General features: G+C 40.6%; 1 protein-coding gene across 3 annotated transcripts; it reads left to right on the top strand.

The window, feature by feature from the left end:
- The first annotated feature begins 10,778 nt into the window (after positions 1-10,778).
- Positions 10,779-15,370, top strand: LOC121764610. Of its 3 annotated transcripts, none has more exons than XM_042160628.1 (6): positions 10,779-11,168; positions 12,106-12,206; positions 12,857-12,954; positions 13,943-14,154; positions 14,734-14,785; positions 14,868-15,370. In XM_042160628.1, the coding sequence occupies exons 1-5, from the start codon at positions 10,835-10,837 to the stop codon at positions 14,769-14,771; spliced, it is 783 nt and encodes a 260-aa protein (XP_042016562.1). In that variant the 5' UTR covers positions 10,779-10,834; the 3' UTR covers positions 14,772-14,785; positions 14,868-15,370. The 3 variants fall into 3 exon arrangements, with proteins under 3 accessions (XP_042016562.1, XP_042016563.1, XP_042016561.1); XM_042160629.1 differs by having other exon boundaries at positions 15,059-15,370; XM_042160627.1 differs by having other exon boundaries at positions 10,780-11,168; positions 15,096-15,370.
- Positions 15,371-19,654: the final 4,284 nt, after the last annotated feature.

Below are 19,654 nucleotides of genomic sequence, written 5' to 3' on the forward strand. Positions count from 1 at the left end.
ATCCATCAAATAACAATATAGTTAAAATGATAATCAGGACAAACAATTTGTGACATATAGGCAAACAACTTAGCATATAATTTCGAATAATCTGAGACACGAAATCAGAACACTATAATGACACTATAGTTAAAATGACAACCTAGATAAGCAATATATGTTACATAGGCAAACAACTTGGCATATTACTTCAAACAATCTGCGATACGAAATAAGAGATAATCAAACAATTTGCTATACATAGGTAAGCAAGCCTGGCATGTGTCAGATTAAGGTTGAATCTGCTTCTAAATCTAAGTATCATCATTAGTAGTATAGGTTGTCATTTTAGTACAATCCTATAATCATATTTCTTAAACTCTATTTATGAGTTACAATTAATATTTTTATTTCTTAATTACATTCATTATGTATTTTAATTAGTTTAAATATGTTAAAAATACGAAATAGTATATTACTATAATGGAAAAACATGTAGTACATATAAAAATTCCAAGATTACACATTATTTAAGGTTGAATATTAAATAATTAAAATTTTATAAAAATATGGAGTAGTATATATATAAGACTAAAAGCCTAGACAATATAAGTTATTCCGGAATTTTATGCTGTAGCGAACCAATCACGTCATTTATTTTGGTTGTTTTGCTGACATAGTAAGAGGAGGAGGAAAAGGAAGAGGAAGAAGAGGAGGAAATTGAGAGACAGATGATGAATTGGTGAGAAAATGTGATGAGAAGGATAAAAAAATGAATCATGATTAGTGAAAAGGGATGGATTATTTAATTCAAATTCGAAAATAAAAATTGAATTAACAGTTGATAGTTGATACACACTGAGCTGCACGTACGCTTGTGTTTGGATCTGGAAAAAAATAGTACAGTAGATTTTTTTGTGATAAAATTGCCAAGTATTTCCACCAATTTTCTTCCTATATCCAGATATCTCTACCTACTTATCTCACAATTTTCTTTTAGTTAGTGTCCATCATGGGGGTGCCGTGCCGGCCGCCCCCTTCCCGGCGCCGCCCCGCCTAACCATAGTGGGGAGAACTCCCGCCCCGAGGCGGACAAAATTTTCGGGGCAGACGGTCATCAGGCGAGAAATGTGCGAGGACGCGCCGGTGCCGTGCCCACGGGGCGATAGGCCGCTGGCCTGTAGTGAGGGCGGTGCGCGGCGCGGCGGTCCGGGGCGGACGAAATTTTGTATTTTTTTTTAAAATTCAATTTAAATTTATCTATAATTACACCCCATTCCATTCATTTTTTTTCATATCATTCCAACTCTTCAGCACTCATACTTTCTCTCACTAAAATTTGTGAATTGACATGAACAATTTGTGGAACGACGCGTAGAATTCTCTGATTCAAGAGGTGCAGCACGAGGCCGACGAGGAGGAAGCGGCGCGCGCAGCGGAAGTGGCGGAGGCCGCGATCCCTCGTGCGATTACTCGTCGGCAGACCATCTAACGAGACCAAAGCGGAGCGCACCAGCGTCTAATGGCGGACTACTTTGTGAATAACCCCCATTATCCACCCGAGATTTTCCGCCGGCGGTTTAGAATGTTGCAACGGCTCTTCAACCATATAGCGACGAATTTGGCGGAGCGGTACCTGTGCTTCACCCTCCGGAGTGATTGCGCTGGCCGGATCGGGCTGTCTACTCTTCAGAAGTGCACCGCTGCAATCCGGCAGATAGGTGAGACGACTAGCCTAACGGTGCTCAACCAGTTTTGTAAGGGGATCTGGGAAATATTTGGTGGGGAGTTCCTACGGAAGCCCACCCGTGATGAGTGCCAGAGACTGCTAGATATGTACGGTGCGGTTCACGGTTTCCCGGGAATGTTAGGAAGCATCGATTGCATGCATTGGGAGTGGAGAAACCGCCCGGTGGCGTGGAAAGGCCAGTTCACTACTGGTTTCAAAGGCAGACATCCCTCGATGATCCTGGAAGCCGTTGCTGACTACCGTTTGCGGATCTGGCATGCGTATTTCGGTGTTGTAGGTTCGAACAACGACATCAATGTTCTTCAGTCATCGCCTCTCTTCAATGATGAGTGCCGGGGGGAGGGTCCCGAAATCAGCTTCGTAGCCAACGGCATGCAGTACAGTAGGGGATACTATTTGGCAGATGTGATATATCATTGGTGGCCCGTATTCGTCAAGACAGTTCGCCAACCGCTTGGACCGAAGATATAATATTTTGCGCAAAAACAAGAGGCTGCTAGAAAGGATGTTGAGCGAGCTTTTGGTGTCCTCCAAGTGCGATGGGCCATTATACGGTGCCCGATACGAGTTTGGCACGAAGATGATGTTGCGAATATTATGTTAGCATGTATCATATTGCATAATATGATAATAGAAGATGAAGGATTTGCTGCAGAGCGCTGGGCACCAGACGATGGCGCAAGTACAAGTAACGGTGTTGCCTCCGCGCCGATCCAGATGGACGTACCCCGGAACAATGAATATTTGATCCAACATTTCACTGATATGCGCAGGAGCACGACACATACCGCACTACATGCCGATTTGATTGAAGAAGTTTGGGCACATATGGGAGGTGGCGGTGCAGTGTGAACACCATTGTGATGTTCAATAGATTAATATTTCTTGTATAATTTTTCCAATACTTTAATACGACGAAAATGTAGTGTTTAATTTTAATTTCTTCACTTATAGCTGTTTTTTTAATTACGTATAGTCCGATAATTTTAATTATAATTGAATTAAAATAAACGAAAAAAATTGGGGCTATTGGAAGTGTACGCCTATAGTGGCGGAAACCTTTTTCTTGGGCACAAACAAAAAACTGGGGTTGTGGACAAAAAAGGGAACTGGGCTACTGGGGACGTCCGCCTTACAGTGGACACTCTTATACACTGATAAATGAAATGCAGTGACAAGATTATTGACAAGATTTTCACTAACTGCGGTCATTTTAACATAATAGCATGACGTAACATAATAGTACTAACATATTCCAATCACCTTAATGAAAGTCTCTCCATCCATTATTAGAGCATCCCCAACCATGCTCTTGCCAAAGAGCATGGTTATGGGTCTAGCTCCACATTTATTAATTTTTTTTCCCTACTCTTCCCTAAAAGCATAACACCCTCATCTATACTCTTCTGCAATGACATGCTCAAGGGTCTCACCATTCCATTATTTAATTTAAATACTTCAATTACTAAAAACATTTCTACAATAAAAATTACATAATTAAAATCCTACAAATTAAAAATTACATACTTAAAATCCTAAAAAATAAAAAAATTACATAATTAAAATTCTACAAATTAAAAATTACATACTTAAAATACCTTCGTGGGAGACTATTCTATCCCCAATGTTTTTCAGAGATCTCGTATCATTGCATAAAGTACATCAAGTTGCTCGGGAGACATGTGCGACGTATTGGCCATATTGAGTTGAGCCAAAATGGTCCACAACGGGTTGGTGGACGGTTGAGGTGGCACAAAAGGAGCGGGAGCGGCAACGGCGCGACGGCGGTTGACCGCCGCTTGTTTTCTTCCTTGCGGCCGGCGTTGGGAACTACTCGGGCCGGCGTCGGGACTACCCAAGTTAGCTGCGGTAAGCTGGGTAGCCACATCATCCGAGCCGGCGTCGGAAAATGACCTTGACCGTTTGTTGGAGGAGTTGGAGGAGGATGATAAGTCTCTCTTATACTTCGGATGCATACACACTTCTTGCCAAGCGCTGAGGTACTTGAATGCTTTGTAATAACAAGCTTGGTAGGTCGCCATGGAGGCACTGATGATGTCGAGCTCGCTCTTGCCGCTCCCTGCCTACTCCTGTTCCTGGAGGTAAATTCCCTAGAACTTTTGGATTTCTTCGTTGGCTCTGAAGATGACATTGCACACCATACTCTCATTGCGCTCGATGGTTCCCTCCGGTCGGGAGGCATTGTACTGACGAGAGACGCGGAACCAAAACCTATCCCCGGTTTGGAGACTTCCATATAGGCTTTGAACATTATATCCATCTCTCTCGAAGTGTACAGGGTGCGGATGTGAGGATCGCCACCACGACCCTGAACACGAGTGCTACGAGGAGGAGGAATAGGAGGGGTTTGGGAGCCGCCGCTCCCTCTCGATCCTTGTTCGGGTGCCATCCGTATTGCCCATCGGGAGCATCTTGCTCGTCCACCGAGTAAGGACGGTAGCCACCCGGAATTTGAGAACCTTGGTTAGAGGAGGAGGCGAGAATTCTGTTTCCGTGCTTGGGAACCAATCGTGGTTCCAACCACGGGAGCCAGATGGGTGATCCCCGGAGCCGGACATTTTTTGCAAGAGTAAAGTAAAAGATTGAGAAATTAGATGAGAATTGTATAGTGTGGTGTAAAAATATTTGTGTGGAAATGAGGGTATTTATAGATGAAAATGTGAATTTTGGGGAAAAAAATTGAAAAAAAAAATAAAAGTGTGGAGAAAACGGATATATTTTATTGGGAAGTGGGAAAATATATTTTTTAAAAATGATTTTTAAATTAAAAATCGAAAAAAATGAAAAATGCCAACGGCTTAAATTGAAAAAAATTAAAAGTGTTGAGAAAACGGATATATTTTATTGGGAAGTGGGAAAATATTTTTTTTAAAACGATTTTTAAATTAAAAATCGAAAAAAAAATGAAAAATGACAACGGCTAAGCCGTTGGCCAATTGGGAGCTGCCACGTCGCCCTGCTCAGCGGCACGGACGTGGTCGATGTATCGAGCAGTGCCGTACCGACGACAAGAGTGCATCGGCAGACGAGGTTGTGTTGTGCCGTCGGCATGGACGCCATCAAGCACCGTTGGAGATGCTCTTAAATGTTTCATTATTCTTTTTTTAAAAATAATTTTGTATCACTAACTTAATTCACTCACATTTTATTATAAAACTTTATTATATAAATGTAGGACTCACAATACATTAACTTTATTATCCACTTTCTTCATAAAGCCAAATAATTTCTTAAAATCGGAACCATCAACTATGAGATATTTAATCTTGAACGGAGGGAGTAACATACGACAAAGATAAAACCTACTTTTGTCCGTCCAGCATTAAATGTTTATTTAGTTTTTTACAATTTTTTGTAATTGACACCACATTCAACTAACTTTATTTCACTCCCATTTTATTATAAAATCAATATATATTGATAAATGGAGATCATTTAAGTGCATGTTTGGTAGACATGTTAAATTAGCACAAGATAATTAAGATTAACTTAAAGATGGATATTCTATCTCACTATTTGACTATTAAATAATTATTTGACTATTAAATAATCCATTCTTTTGAACTAATTAAGATTAACTTTAAGATGGATATTCTAACTCACTATTTATCTACCAAACAGCCAAATAACTCATATATCTTGGTCTTATATAGATTCTAGGCTACCAAAAAAGCAATAAAAGTACTATTTATAAGCCGATATCGATTTTAAAGCCGACAATAAATGGCTATGCTAAGGTACTAAGCTCCTAGCCGGAGCTAGAGCAAGAACATGTGCATAAGAGCATCCACAGTGGGGCGCCCTAAAGCCCGTCCTATGCACCGCCACGTCAGCATTTTATCCTCTTGCCCTTCCACCTGCAGTGGGGCGCCCTAAGCATTTTCTTCTATTTGAATATTTAAATAACTAAAAAAATTGGGAAAAACATTCATTTCATTTATAAAATTAATACATTACAATACGAATTAAAAAAAATACGCAAACTTAGCGACGACGGTTATGGGCCCACACTTCTTTAAGCATGTCGTTCATGAGCTGCACATGGTCGTGTTGAGATGAGAGATGGAGAAATGTGAGAGATGAGAGATGCGAGAAATGTTCGTATGAAAAATAGAATGACAATCAAGGTTTAAATAGACAAATTTCAAACAAAAAACGCGTTGCATCGTCCGCGGACTAAGCTTAGGGCACGGACGACGCATCGTCCGTCGTCCGCGCACCCACAGTGACGGACGATGGCGCGCCCGAGGCATCGAGCGGCCTATCGTCCGTCCCACTATGGATGCCCTAATATACTGACGTCGACATGGCTTGCTTGTTGAATGGATGACCTCGTATTCCAGAAAGCACCAAAGTATATATACTGAGGTATTTCAATAAGTGACATTTTGGCGCACAAAATCTCGAAAATCATTATTCTCTACTTTATATTCTACTAATTTATTTACTTATATTTTATTCAAATTAATAAGCAAAACTTAAAATTCATGGAGTATTTAATTAATTACTTCTACGTATATCATGAAATCCGAATCCATCCAAAGTGAATGGATATAATTGGAGAGTTTTCCAATCCTAATTTTGGATTCCCTCCGCCGATCCTAATTGGACGCCGGAGTATTCTATCAATCGCCGAGTTATCTGCCCGACGGGAGCGACTCCCGCGCACAGAAACTCTGCAATCGTCCGCCGAGCCTGTTGGCCGCCGGAAATTTATCTCCACCGCCGAGCGAAACTCGCCGCCGGTGCTTGTTAAGGGAAACACCCTTAACAACTGGTGCTTTCATCCAGTACTCATGAGACGATACAACAACAACGGTAGGCAAGGTTGGGGCACAAACCGACCCGACTACTTTCTGAATGGCTCGTCACGCCGTGATAACGCAATTGGCCGCCGAGACAACGTCAGTTTCAACCGACAGCAGACCGACGAGGGGGACCGTGAGGGTCGCCCAACGGAGGATGCGGACCACGATGATTCCGTGGGTTATAAATTGGATCGCTTGATAGATAGACTCGACAGATGGGATTCTTGGAGGGATGAAATGGATCGCCGGTTCGATAATCTTGAACCAAACCTCTACCGCAGGTATGATCAGCGAACAGGGTATGACGACGACGATTCTGATGGTGATGGGGCACGACGGAGACGTAATTGGGAGAGGGGGCCTCGCCCCAGAAACCCTAATTTTGGCACGCGTGACAACCCGCATAGAGATCGATATCGTCGCGATGGGAGAAATCACAAGGGTTCATGTTGGGACCCACCAAGATATCAACAACATCGTCAACAAATAGACGGGTATGATCACCAGTTTAGTCGGCCAGCCACTTGTTACGACCCACCACAGTCGTGGCAGCCCTCTGGTTGGGAACCATCGCGAGGATATTCGGATTATGATCAGCCACCACTGGGTCCGCCTAGTCGTTGAGATCCGCCCGACTATCGCTGACCGCAGACCTTGCAGCCTACGAAGTATGACCGACCGCTGAGTCACCGCACAGCTCCGTTGTTTGCCGTTGCCACGCACTCGCCTCAACAGTCCAGCAGGTTTATTGATTCGGGGAAGCAACATGGTCTGCCCAATATTCCCAGCCTCAAGGTTTGCTCTCCTTACCCAGCCCACCTAGCTGCAGTAAGTGATTACAACGAGAAGTTGCGTATTTATAGATTGAAGAATTCCTCCCTCCTCGCTGAGTTGAATGCAGCGTTTGAGGAAAATATAGATGACGAAAATCTAGTTGAGGATGTTCCCAACAACACCGTTCACAATGGGGACGCTAATCCTGATGTTGATGTTCCAATCGACGAGTCCCTAGAAGAGATCGTCAAGACCGGCAATACGCCGCGGCAAGTGCTCGTCGGGGCATATGATGAGAAGATTGATGATCTTAGTGTTCCAACACATAAGGAATTGGAGATGAGAGAAGATACAGAGACTTTGCTAGAGAAAGAAAATAAAGCCGACGCCCTTCGATCTAGTTTAGAGCCGAAAGAGAAAGATTTTAGTGTGTTGATGGAGAAGCCGAGCGAGAGAGAGAGCATGGAGAATCAGAGCCTTGTTAATGACATCCTGGCTGGATTTGATATGAAAAAACAGGACAATCAAGAGGAAATGGAGGAGAAGCGAAGGTTGTGTGAGGATGAGCTTAAATTAAACGCCCACTCCGGTTCGCATGCACTTGCTTGTGTCTATGTGGATTTGAATGTCAGTGATGTTCCAAGTATGAATCATCGATCAACATCGCTCGACAACGATGCAAGGTTGATCCCTCCGCGCATTGACACGCCATGTTTGAGCATTGTTGGAGGTGTGAACAGGTTTTTCATTTTGGCACGGAATTTTGGCGGCCACATTAGGTCTCCTTGGTTGATTTTTTATGGAAGTGATCGAGGGATACATTTAACTATTCAGTATGTGTTTGATCCAGGAGGAGACGCCTCACCAAAGCTTTTGCTTACGGCTATCGTCGTTACTTCGTAGTTTCCACCTTGAGGACAAGACGGATTTCAACCGTGGGGGAGTTGATACGATCCCATATCTTAGAAAATCACTATTATTTAGTTATCTTTTGTTTCACCAAATCTTTTCCATATCTTAGTTTTCTTATTCAATAAGTTAGGGTAGTATTCTACTATTATAAATAGGAGAGCTTGTTACCATATTTAAGCATCCAACAATGAATCAATGAATATATTATTTTGGCCAAACCTCGAGTTATGCTTTGAATCCGTAATTCCCTACGCTACCTGCTGCCCGACGGAAGGTCTTTGCGCACAGCCGGAACGTATATCTCATCTGTAGCCATTGCCCGACGGGTTGGAACCCGCGTACAACCGCCCAGATCTTTATCTCCGCCGACTCACGGGGGCCGGATTATCTTTATCTCGTTATTGTCCGTTTTATCGGATCGTTAGGGATTTAGGTCCTTAACACAATCAAGGTTTAAATAGACAAATTTCGAAAAAAAAACGCGTTGCATCATCCGCGGGCTAAGCTTAGGGCGCGGACGACGCATCGTCCGTCGTCCGCGCACCCACAGTGACGGACAATGGCGCGCCCGAGGCATCGGGCGGCCTATCGTCCGTCCCACTATGGATGCCCTAATATACTGACGTCGACATGGCTTGCTTGTTGAATGGATGACCTCGTATTCCAGAAAGCACCAAAGTATATATATTGAGGTATTTCAATAAGTGACATTTTGGCGCACAAAATCTCGAAAATCATTATTCTCTACTTTATATTCTACTATTTTTTTTATATATATTCTACTAATTTATTTACTTATATTTTATTCAAAGTAATAAGCAAAACATAAAAATCATGGAGTATTTAATTAATTACTTCTACGTATATCATAAAATCCGAATCCATCCAAAGTGAATGGATATAATTGGAGACGTATAAAATGGATTATTGTACTCTCTTCTTCACATTAAATATTGATTAGTATTAGATTTTATGTAGAGTTATTTATTGAGTTAATTCATGGAGTATTTAATTAATTACTTCTACGTATATCATAAAATCCGAATCCATCCAAAGTGAATGGATATAATTGGAGACGTATAAAATGGATTATTGTACTCTCTTCTTCACATTAAATATTGATTAGTATTAGATTTTATGTAGAGTTATTTATTGACTTAGAGCATCTCCAATAAGAATAGCTCCGTCATAGCCCAGCTACAAACTCCTCCTGTCATATCATCAGCACTAAAATTCTTCCTGCCACATTATCAGGACAAGCAATAGCCCAGCCATAGTCCAGCCACAATAAACAAAATTATTAAAAACAAATAATTAACAATCACACAAAATACGAAATTAAATTTACGACACATATACGGGAAAATTCAATAGTAATATTAATATTTTAAAAAATACATTAATTAAAAAAGTGCATTAACAAAAAAAATACATTAATTTAAAAAAAACTTCTACTCCACGCACGAGCCCCCGCCTCCACCTCACGCCTCGCCGTCGTCGTCGCCGTTGTCGCTGCTATCCGGGACCCCCAAATCTGCGACATCTGAGCCCGCGTCTGAGCCCCCCACATGTGCCGCGGCGGCAGTCAAATCGGCTCGCATACTCACGAGCAATGCGTGAAAAAAACTCTTCTCCTGGGGGTCAGTGGCATTCTTCCAGTCAGATATGACCTTGTATATCTGAGCCCGCGTTTGTTGGCGCGCCAAGAAGACGAGGTCGGTTGTCGGGCTGCCAACAGTGGGGGATGGCGACTGGACCTCCTCAGACCTCTGGCGAGCCCGCTGCGCCCGCCTTTGACCAACCGGGCGAGTGCGGCGAGTAAACTCGGGAGGGGACGGGGTCTCCTGGGCATCTTCGGGGAGGTCGTGGGAACCGCCGCTACTGCCGCCGGCGTAATCACCGGTATAGTTCAGGCGCTGCTTCTTCGGCCATCCAGCATCGACCCATGCCCTAAACTTCTCGGAGTTCATTAGCACCAGGTAGCAATTCCAGTAGGTGAACTCCTTGTAAAACTTCAGGTCCCCCCTGCCCGCCCGGAACTGCCGGCCCGCCCTGCATCGTTGGACCCCCCGGCATCCCCTGCCATCCCGGCATACCACCCCCGGATGCCACCCCGGGCATCGGACCCAATCCACCTCCCGCAGGTACCGTCGGAGTTTGAGACCCGGTCGTCCCTGGAGTAGGCTCGTTGTTGTGCTCCATTTCGCGTTGTTGATCTTGTAAAGAAATTAAGATAGAGAGAAAACTCGTTAAAACAAGTGGTGCAAATGAAAATGACGTGCAGATCGCGTATATATAGTGTTTCGAAAATTAAATAAAAAAAATCCCGCTCGACGATCTGGAGCCTGCAATGGCGGCCAGGAGATCGGCGAGCGCATCGCCGAGCGCTCGGGAATCGGCTTGCGCTCACCGTTTTTCTCGCCGATTTGGCACTCGCCGGCTGCAATGGTTCGGCGAGCGCCAAGAATCGGCTAGCCGGTGCGCTCGCCGCTATTGGAGATGCTCTTAATAAAGAGTGAATAAAAGCAAAAAATAAATAAAAGTAAAACATTGGTGAGTCCACTCTCGTTTTCAGTAATCTCGATCGTCCATGGATATCTGGAACCGAGCTCGCTCCTTTGCGGAGGAAGCGGCCAAGAAATCTCAGGAGCTCAGGCAGACAATCGCCGCTGCCAACCTCTCCGACGTCGTCTCCGAGGCCTCCAAGCGCTCCAAGGAACTCGCCGCCGAGGCTCTCAAGCGCGCTGATCAGATCACCGCTCAGATCCCCCCCGCCGCCGCCGCCATCACCAATCTCGTCGACTCCGCCTCCTCCAAGCCAGGCATTGACGCCGCCGATCTCGAAAAGTATGGGGTCACTGATGAGCTGAGGGAGTTTGTCAAGGAAATTACCATCAACACCTTCCAGGATTTCCCGCTTGAAGGTGTTGGACTCTAATGTACTACTACTTGTTTTCGATTAAAACTGTTTTGTTTTCTGATGAATTATTTATATCACTCTGTAATTTTTTATGCTGCCGCCCGATCTGCCTGCCTCTTTAGTCAGCTGTTTTTTGATGAATTCTGTGTGGATTTGTGAATTGAGGCAGTGGAACAACTAGTAAGTTGTGTAGGTATTAGAGATGCGATTAATTGTTTATAGGTTCTATGGAGTAAGTTGGGCCTTTTTAGATAGGGTCATGACTTCTCTTTGTGATGGATGCTTAAGATTCAAATGTCAGAAACACTATAGCACTCTGAAGAGATTTATGAGGAATCTAGCTCGTTTGTATGAGAATTTTACTCAGTTGTTGGTCAGGGGCCACAAATCTATTTCTGTCTGGAAATGTAAGACAAGGTGAAAGTGAGCATATCTATCTTAATTAACCACCAGAATATAGGCATTAAATCACTACTCATGCATGTTCATCACTGTAAACAATCAGGACATTTTCTTCTCATTTCCTGACCTAGAAATTAGAACAATCAAAAAACAAGTGTCGTCCTCATATTATGTTTTTCATAGGCCATGACTATGTATTGTCAACAGATGCCACCACAGTAGGACTGCTAAAATTTGGAACCACGTGAGCAGAATCGGAACTAAAGATAGAAAAATAAAAAGATGCCTTACTCTCCAGCATTAGGATTAGGCAGAATCACACTATATATATGCCTTAGCTTGAATATGCTGTTCCAGTTCCTTGTGCAAAGTTATTACTAAGAACCTTTTGAAATATATGTGATACTGTTATTATCAGGACATAGTTACTTTTCAGCTGGTTGGTTCCCAAACATAAACCTATCTTCCAATTTTTGTAGTATCATGTATTTCATGTTTCGATGCTACAAATTATGTTAACCAGCATTTCTGGTGCACAGATGACTCACAGGTGTCTGATGTTCCTACGGTGTCAAATATCCAACAGGATCTCACGGAGTGGCAAGAAAAGCATGCGAAGCTTGTTCTATTAACTGTGAAGGTTAGAATGTACATGTGAATAATTTTATACAGTGGTGGTATCAGGGATGTGATAATATTTTTTAACGGTAACGTATTCTTTATTTTAAGTCAAGATTTAGATGGTGATACCAGATTAATGCAAATTGGGGTTAACATTTTAAGATATCAGAGTAGGTTGCTGCTTCTCAGAAGATCACTCACCCCACCATATTTCCCTTTTAAGTTTCATCCAGAGCCTAAATGTCGTACCATTTATTTATTGGATCACCCTTAGGTGGTTTGTTAGTTTTTTTACCTTTCCAGAAGCCATGACAGTGCCACTGTGCTGGTGTCAGCTAAATCCTACTTATAATGCTGAACACAACATGGATCATGGCATGAAAACATCTATAAGCTACTTAGTTTGTACATTTACTTATAAAGTCATGCTATATCTTTATGCATATTGGATAAGCTGTCTTTCTATCACATTTATTTTACCAATTTTGAGGTGGTATAATAGGATTGAAAAGATCTCCCATGTATATCCATGCAGACAACCCTAGAGTGAGAGGAGATAGAGCTTATAATCCAATATTAACGGCTTCGCATTGCACTTTAGGAGTGTTTGCAATATTTTATAAGTCCTCAACAGTAAATAAGAACTTAGTATTCTTTTATCATTTTCAGGAAGTTTCAAAGTTAAGGTATCAGCTGTGCCCACGAGAGATGAAAGAAAGGAAATTCTGGAGAATCTACTTCATTCTAGTTAACAGCCATGTTGCTCCGTGAGTATTTATCTCTTAGAAATGTTCGTTTGGATTTTGTGAATCTCTTATGTAGTAGTAGTTGTTTTATATTAAGATCTTTGTGTTGATCTCTTGTGTTATCTTCAAACTATTTTTGTTGAATCGATATTTTTATACCGTCATTAGTTTTTCTTGAATTTTGAGAAATTGGTTATATTCTGATTTCTTTATCACACTTAACCCATTTCATTCTGTATAAAACTTATAGTGTTTGAAACCGTTCTCCTTTCAGCGTCTTCTTTTCCTGATAAGTGATAAGCATACTGTAGTATGAGTTGATTTTATTTTTTGTCTTAGGAATTAGGAAATGGGGTACTCTGCTTTTTGGCAGTATTGTTTATGTTTGAAATAAAGATTATTTGAAGCTTGCTTAACTCAACTAATGTGGATGATATATATATCTTTTCCTTTAAAAAAACTCTATTTTTAGGTGAATGTTTAACCTACCGAATTAAATATGGGTGGATATTCCATTTTTTTTTACTTAAACATGATCTGTTTAGAGCTTAAAGTGATTAGGAATTTTGTTAAAACCAAGTATATCACTAACCATTAAACTGTAGGTAGAGTTCATATTTGAGTGATGAAGTGAGATATTCTTTCTTTAGGGGTGTATGATCTTTTATTGCAGTTTCCCAATGGTTGAGCTGAACTAATAATTCATGAACAAACAAGTTTGGCACATTGAGAAAGTGGTACATACCCAATGGATGCAAGCAAGTTTTGATACAGAACTGAGATGTGTTATAACTATTCTATAGACACTCGTGATTACTAGTAATAAGTTTGACAGTGCACAACCATATTGTCTCCTAAAAGTTAAAAATTCAAATATCTCTCTGCGCCAAAATGCTTAAACAAAAACAATCTTATGTCTGCCGAAGCACAAAACTATGTTCTCTATCTCTTGTGTGGCCTGTTTAATGGTTTTTGATTTGAGTACTTATGGGATACAAATTTATGGCAGATATGAACAACGTTACAATGATGATGTAAAGATTAAAACTGCTGAAAAGGTGAAAGATGCTGAAGTGAAGGAAGTTTCATCAGGTGAAACATCATCTAAAACAGCAGATGAGACTACAAAACCTAAAAGCAATAATCTGGAGAAAAAAGCTCCTGAGCAAGATTTAGATGCATTTCTTCTTGGAGATCTTGAGGATGGTGATGACGGTCCAGGTACATTAATAAATTGCTTTGAAATTGTTTTATATGCACGTTTTCATTACTTCTTCAGACAGGACAATCGGGTGCTTTTCACTATCCTTTAACTCTTCATTTTACTCCCTCCAATTTTTTAAACTTCCCTTTTGAATTAGTACATTCTCTTCAAACTTTGTTTATCTTAATTTGGCTAAAATGTTTCCTTGTGTGCATCACATGAAAAGCCACCCGAGAAACGTTCCCATTTATGGTTGACATGTAACTTTTGCAACAATATTGAAAGTCTAGTTCCATGCTCCATTTGTTTCTATACTCATTCCCATTAGTGCATGTAAAATAAATGAAAACGCAAGTGTCTAGTCTGCTTAGGATGCTTTTTGAATAATTTCACAAGTACAAATTTACGTTTATTTGGTTCTATTATTCTTAATAAGTGACGTCATATGTCTAAATAGTGTAATTGATACCCGATTCGGTTTTGAGTTCGGAAATGATATTCTGCTTTTCTAACAAATCTCTGATGTAAATTGATCTGAACTCATGCTTTTACACTGCTCAATGGTGGTTTGCTAATTACTTGCATGTGTCTATCAGATGATGGAGACAACAATGACTTTGATGATGATTTTTGACGGGATACAGTTTGGTAAGTGAATTATAGCATTACTGTTGTTTGATTCCATATTACATTTTATGTTCTACTGAACATAAAATGTTACTTTACCTAGACGAGCCTTCATGTTGATAAGGAACAGCTACCGCTGCAAATTCTGTAAATTACACATGCTCTTCTATAAGATGATTCTCTCCAGGTCTGAAATTGTTGGGAATAACTAAATTAACTCATACCGAAGATGATCATCAGAGTAACTCAGTATGATTTATTGAATGGTTGTCATGTTGCTGACCTTGATTTTAGAGTCATTCTGTTGATGATGAGCGACCCAATCTCACAGGAAAATGGGAAAGGACAGCTAAAAGCCAAGTAGATGACAACGACAATGATGATTGTAGTTTTGAGGTTCAGAAGAAAGCAGTGTTCATGTTATGAAAAAATAGGAATCAGGATGCTGCAATTAGCTACAGAACAGTTCAATTAGCAATCGTAAATTCTATTTTCCCTTAGTTACATTTACATTCTGGGATTTTTTTCCCTATTCGAATTTAGTGAAAGGATGTGTGGTGGATTATGGGATTATGTTGGATATAGAACTTTCAATTCTTTGTGTTATCTTTCGTCATTCTTGGCATATATTCTTAAAATTTTGTGTTCGGAATATCTATCTATCTATCAATGGAATATTTTCACCACTTTTTCTATTTTCTATCATACATTTTTCTCCTTTTAATTGGATTAAAGTTATGATATGACTTAGAGCATCTCCAATAGCAATAGCCCAGCTCAGCCATAGCCCAGTCACAAACTCCTCCTGCCACATCATCCGGACAAGTAACTGCCCAGTCATAGCCTAACTATAATAAACAAAATTATAAAAATAACAATCACCCAAAATACGGAATTCAACTTACGACACAAATATGGAAAAATGCAGTAATTCCATTTAAATTTAAAAAAAGGTACAGTAAAAAAATTACAAAAAAAAACTAACGTCGTGCAGTCCTCCGCGCCCACAACTCTTCAATTAAATCCTTTTGGAGTCGAATATGAGCTTCCACTTGGCGCATGTCGGCATGTGCTTGGAGGCGGCCGGCTTCATCGTGAGGTACCCCACTTCGTACGCTGGGGGGCCACGCCGTGGCTTGGACCGGCTTCATTATCGTCGTTGGCCCAACTAGTTAGTTGTACACCTTCATCTTCGACAATCATGTTGTGCATGATAATACAGGCGTACATTATATCAGCAATGCAGTCGACATGCCACAAACGCGGTGGACCCCTAATTGCCGCCCATCGAGACTGGAGCACACCAAATGCGCGCTCCACGTTCTTGCTCGCCGACTCCTGCCGTTCCGCAAAGTAGGCATTTCTCTCATCTGATGCGCATCTGATGGTCTTCACAAAGATGAGCCACCTAGGATATATCCCATCCGCCAAGTAGTAGCCCATATTATGCTGGTTCCCGTTGGCAACAAAACTGATGGCCGGACCGACGCCCTAGCACTGCTCGTTGAAAAGGGGCGACGAGTTGAGGACGTTGAGGTCGTTGTTCGACCTGGCTACCCCAAAATATGCATGCCAAATCCACAGCCGGTAACCAGCTACGGCCTCGAGGATCATCGTGGGATTCTTTCCCTTGTAGCCGGTCATGTAGAACCCTTTCCAGGCAGCGGGCCAGTTCTTCCACTCCCAATGCATACAATCTATGCTGCCTAACATACCCGGGAGCCCATGCTTCGCCCCGTGCATCTGCATCAGCTCCTGGCAGTCTTCGGGGGTAAGGCTTCAAAGGTACTGATCACCGAATATTTCAACCACGCCCTGACAGAAATACTTCATACATTCAAGGGCAGTCGACTCGCCGATGTGGAGGTACTCGTCCCACATGTCTGTCGCGCCTCTGTAGGCCAACTGCCTGATTGTCGCAGTGCACTTTTGAATAGGTGTGTGGCCGGGTCTGCCAGCCGCATCGTGTCTGAAGCAGAAACACAGATATCGACGCTCCCAAGCGTCAACAATACGCATAAACAGGGCCCTGCTCATCCTAAAACGCCGACTGAAAATGTTGGCGTTAAACCGCGGCTCCGGTGCGAAGTAGTCGTCAAATAGCCGCTGATGTGCAGCTACGTGATCCCGATCAATCACTACTCGGCGGTGGACAACGGGTCGAGGTACCGCCGGCTGCAAGGCCAGTTGTATCAGCCGGTCGATCTCTCGGGACGTATAGGCCTCCAACTGTTCGTTCAAACGTTGTTCGAACTCCTCAGCATCCCCACCACTACCACCACTACTACCACCCCCGTTACTCATTTCGCATTGTTGATCTTTTACAAAAATTAAGATAGAGAGAAAACTCGTTAAAACAAGTGGCGCAAATGAAAATGACGTGCAAATCGCGTATATATAGTGTTTCGAAAATTAAATGATAAAAAAAATCCCTCTCGCCGATCGCTCGCCGATTGGAGCCTGCAATGCCGGCCAGGAGATCGGCGAGCGCTCGGGAATCGGCGTGCGCTCGCCGTTTTTCTTGCTGATTTGGCGCTCGCCGGCTACAATGGTTCGGTGAGCGGACCAACGAGCACCAAGAATCGGCTAGCCGATGCGCTCGCCGCTATTGGAGATGCTCTTATGAGGATAATATTTAGTATAGAAGATGGAATAGTACTTGAGCACTATATATAAGAAATACTATCTCTTTTCTATAAAAATAATCTTTTTTTATTATACTCCGTCCCATAAAAGTAACCACGTTTTATTTTAAGCAAGTCTTTTCTCTTTTATAAAGTCGGTTCAAATAACAATACTTTAACCAATTTTTCTTTCTACATTTCTCTTACTTTATCAATTTCATATTCCCTTTGTCCCATAAAAATATGGGCAATGGATATGGCATGAGAATTACGATAAAATTGGTAAAGTTAGAGAGAAGAGGAGAATGATATGGTAAAGTAAGAGAGGGAGGAGAATGATAGTTAAAGTAGTGTTAGTGGATAGTGACACCTGCATTATTGAATTAATATAACTTTCTAAAAATAAAATGCACATATTTTGGTGGAACGGACGAAAATAGAAAGTGCGCATAATATGGGATGGTGGGAGTATTAAAATTCGTAGAGTTCTCAAAGTTTTTAGTTTTATAGAACGGAAGACAGTAGCAAGTTGCATTTATTTAACATCAATTACTGAGGTCCACTAAAATAAATTTAAATTTGGAAAATAGTTCCAAAAATTATGTGTTGCCGTCGGCATCAATGGAGTGCAACAAATGAGAGCCGATATTTGACATGTCGGAACAGTGGGGTCCATCTCGCCCACGTCGCCCTCCATAAAATTTCAAATACAATCATCACACGTGGGAGGGCCCACCCATTTATTTTACGGGATTAAATATTCAAGAATACGGACAGCGTATTTAAATCAATATAAATTTTTGATACTAGTACAATTTAAAATTAAATTAGTACTCCTAGTGGAGTATTGATTTTAGATCAAAGGAAGATACTATATGGAGTATCATTTTTATCAAAAAAGAAAAAATATAATATTACATCCATCCACTATCAATAGTTTGATGGTGACTAGTGACTAATAAGAGTTCTAATGTAAATTTAATTAAATGCGAGAGGAATTGAGAGAAAAAAGTTACTCGTTACGGAAAACTTATAAAAAAAATTAAAGGTTAGTATTGAATGTAGACAAAAATGGCAAATATTTATATCATCACCCTACCATCATTGATTCATTGTTATAGGCAAATATTAATCCTCTTTTCTCCCTATGTACTATAGCATTGCAAAAAAAAAAAAATTGCATCTGTGGGTTTCGTCAATAAGCTAAAGAGTGACAGAAAATGGACAAAATTAGTAACAGGCCGAGATAACACCAAAATATGGCTATAAAACGCTGGTTTAGCCTATAATAAATTTAATCATGAGCAAATTTTACCTACCAAACACACACTTACATGTATAAGATCATCTATTTCTAGTTTCTACCAATCAATAATATACTTATATGGAGTACAAAATACGAGCTGAGATTTCAATTTAAACATATTCAATCACCTATTCATAATTTTATTAATATATGTTATTTTAATTTACACGTGATGTATATTTTTTATATTTGAATCTAAATCGTTATCTATTTTATAAGTTTCTATCTATAAAATGATCTAACAACTAGAGTTTATGAATAATCTTTGATACTCGCTTCATATAAGAAAAAAAGAGTTACTATTATCGACAAACAACAAAAAAAACAAAGAAAGTATACAACATTTAATTATTTTGCCTAACATAGTAAAATAAGATATTTAAAACATACGATTACTACATTTAGCTACTATAGGACCAACTCTTTCATTATTGTTATTGGTAATGTATGTTGCATTTTTGTCACTATTAGCTATTAGTGGTCCTATTCATTGAAAGAAACAACAGCTCTATATGTAGAATTGATTATAAGGTAATTAAGTGTGTAGTTCAAATTATTGTGGGGCTATCACCTGTGTGGAAAACAAATAAAATAATTATAATATACACAAACTCTCATTTTGGTAGGATATATGTCGGCACCTTTCGTTAATGAGGTTAAAAAAATCGCAATTGTAATTGTTCTACTAGCCACTATATTGCCTATTATAGTTATAGGAGGACAATATTTTTGTCTTTATGAATAATTGAATACTTACAAAAACTTTTCAAAATTTAATTCGATTCATCGAAAAGTATGTGTCTTTCTTTAATTAAAAGTTACCATAGAAAAAAAGACAAGAAAAGGTAGAAAAAAATTCACACTAGTTTCTTTTATCATATTCCTAGGGTGAAAATTGAGAGAATTATATTTTTAATCCCTAAATTTTGCTGTATTATTATTTGCTGTCTAAGAACTTTT

This window comes from Salvia splendens, chromosome 14 (genome assembly GCF_004379255.2).
Source record: "Salvia splendens isolate huo1 chromosome 14, SspV2, whole genome shotgun sequence".
NCBI lineage: Eukaryota > Viridiplantae > Streptophyta > Magnoliopsida > Lamiales > Lamiaceae > Salvia > Salvia splendens.

What these genes read in the sequence shown, in the direction of transcription:
- LOC121764610 (XM_042160628.1), top strand. Translation starts at nt 10,835, where the DNA reads ATGGATATCTGGAACCGAGCTCGCTCCTTTGCGGAGGAAGCGGCCAAG. An exon ending in TTGTTCTATTAACTGTGAAG is followed by an intron (nt 12,207 to 12,856) that starts GTTAGAATGTAC and finishes TATCATTTTCAG; the next exon opens with GAAGTTTCAAAGTTAAGGTA. An exon ending in GGATGGTGATGACGGTCCAG is followed by an intron (nt 14,155 to 14,733) that starts GTACATTAATAA and finishes TGTGTCTATCAG; the next exon opens with ATGATGGAGACAACAATGAC.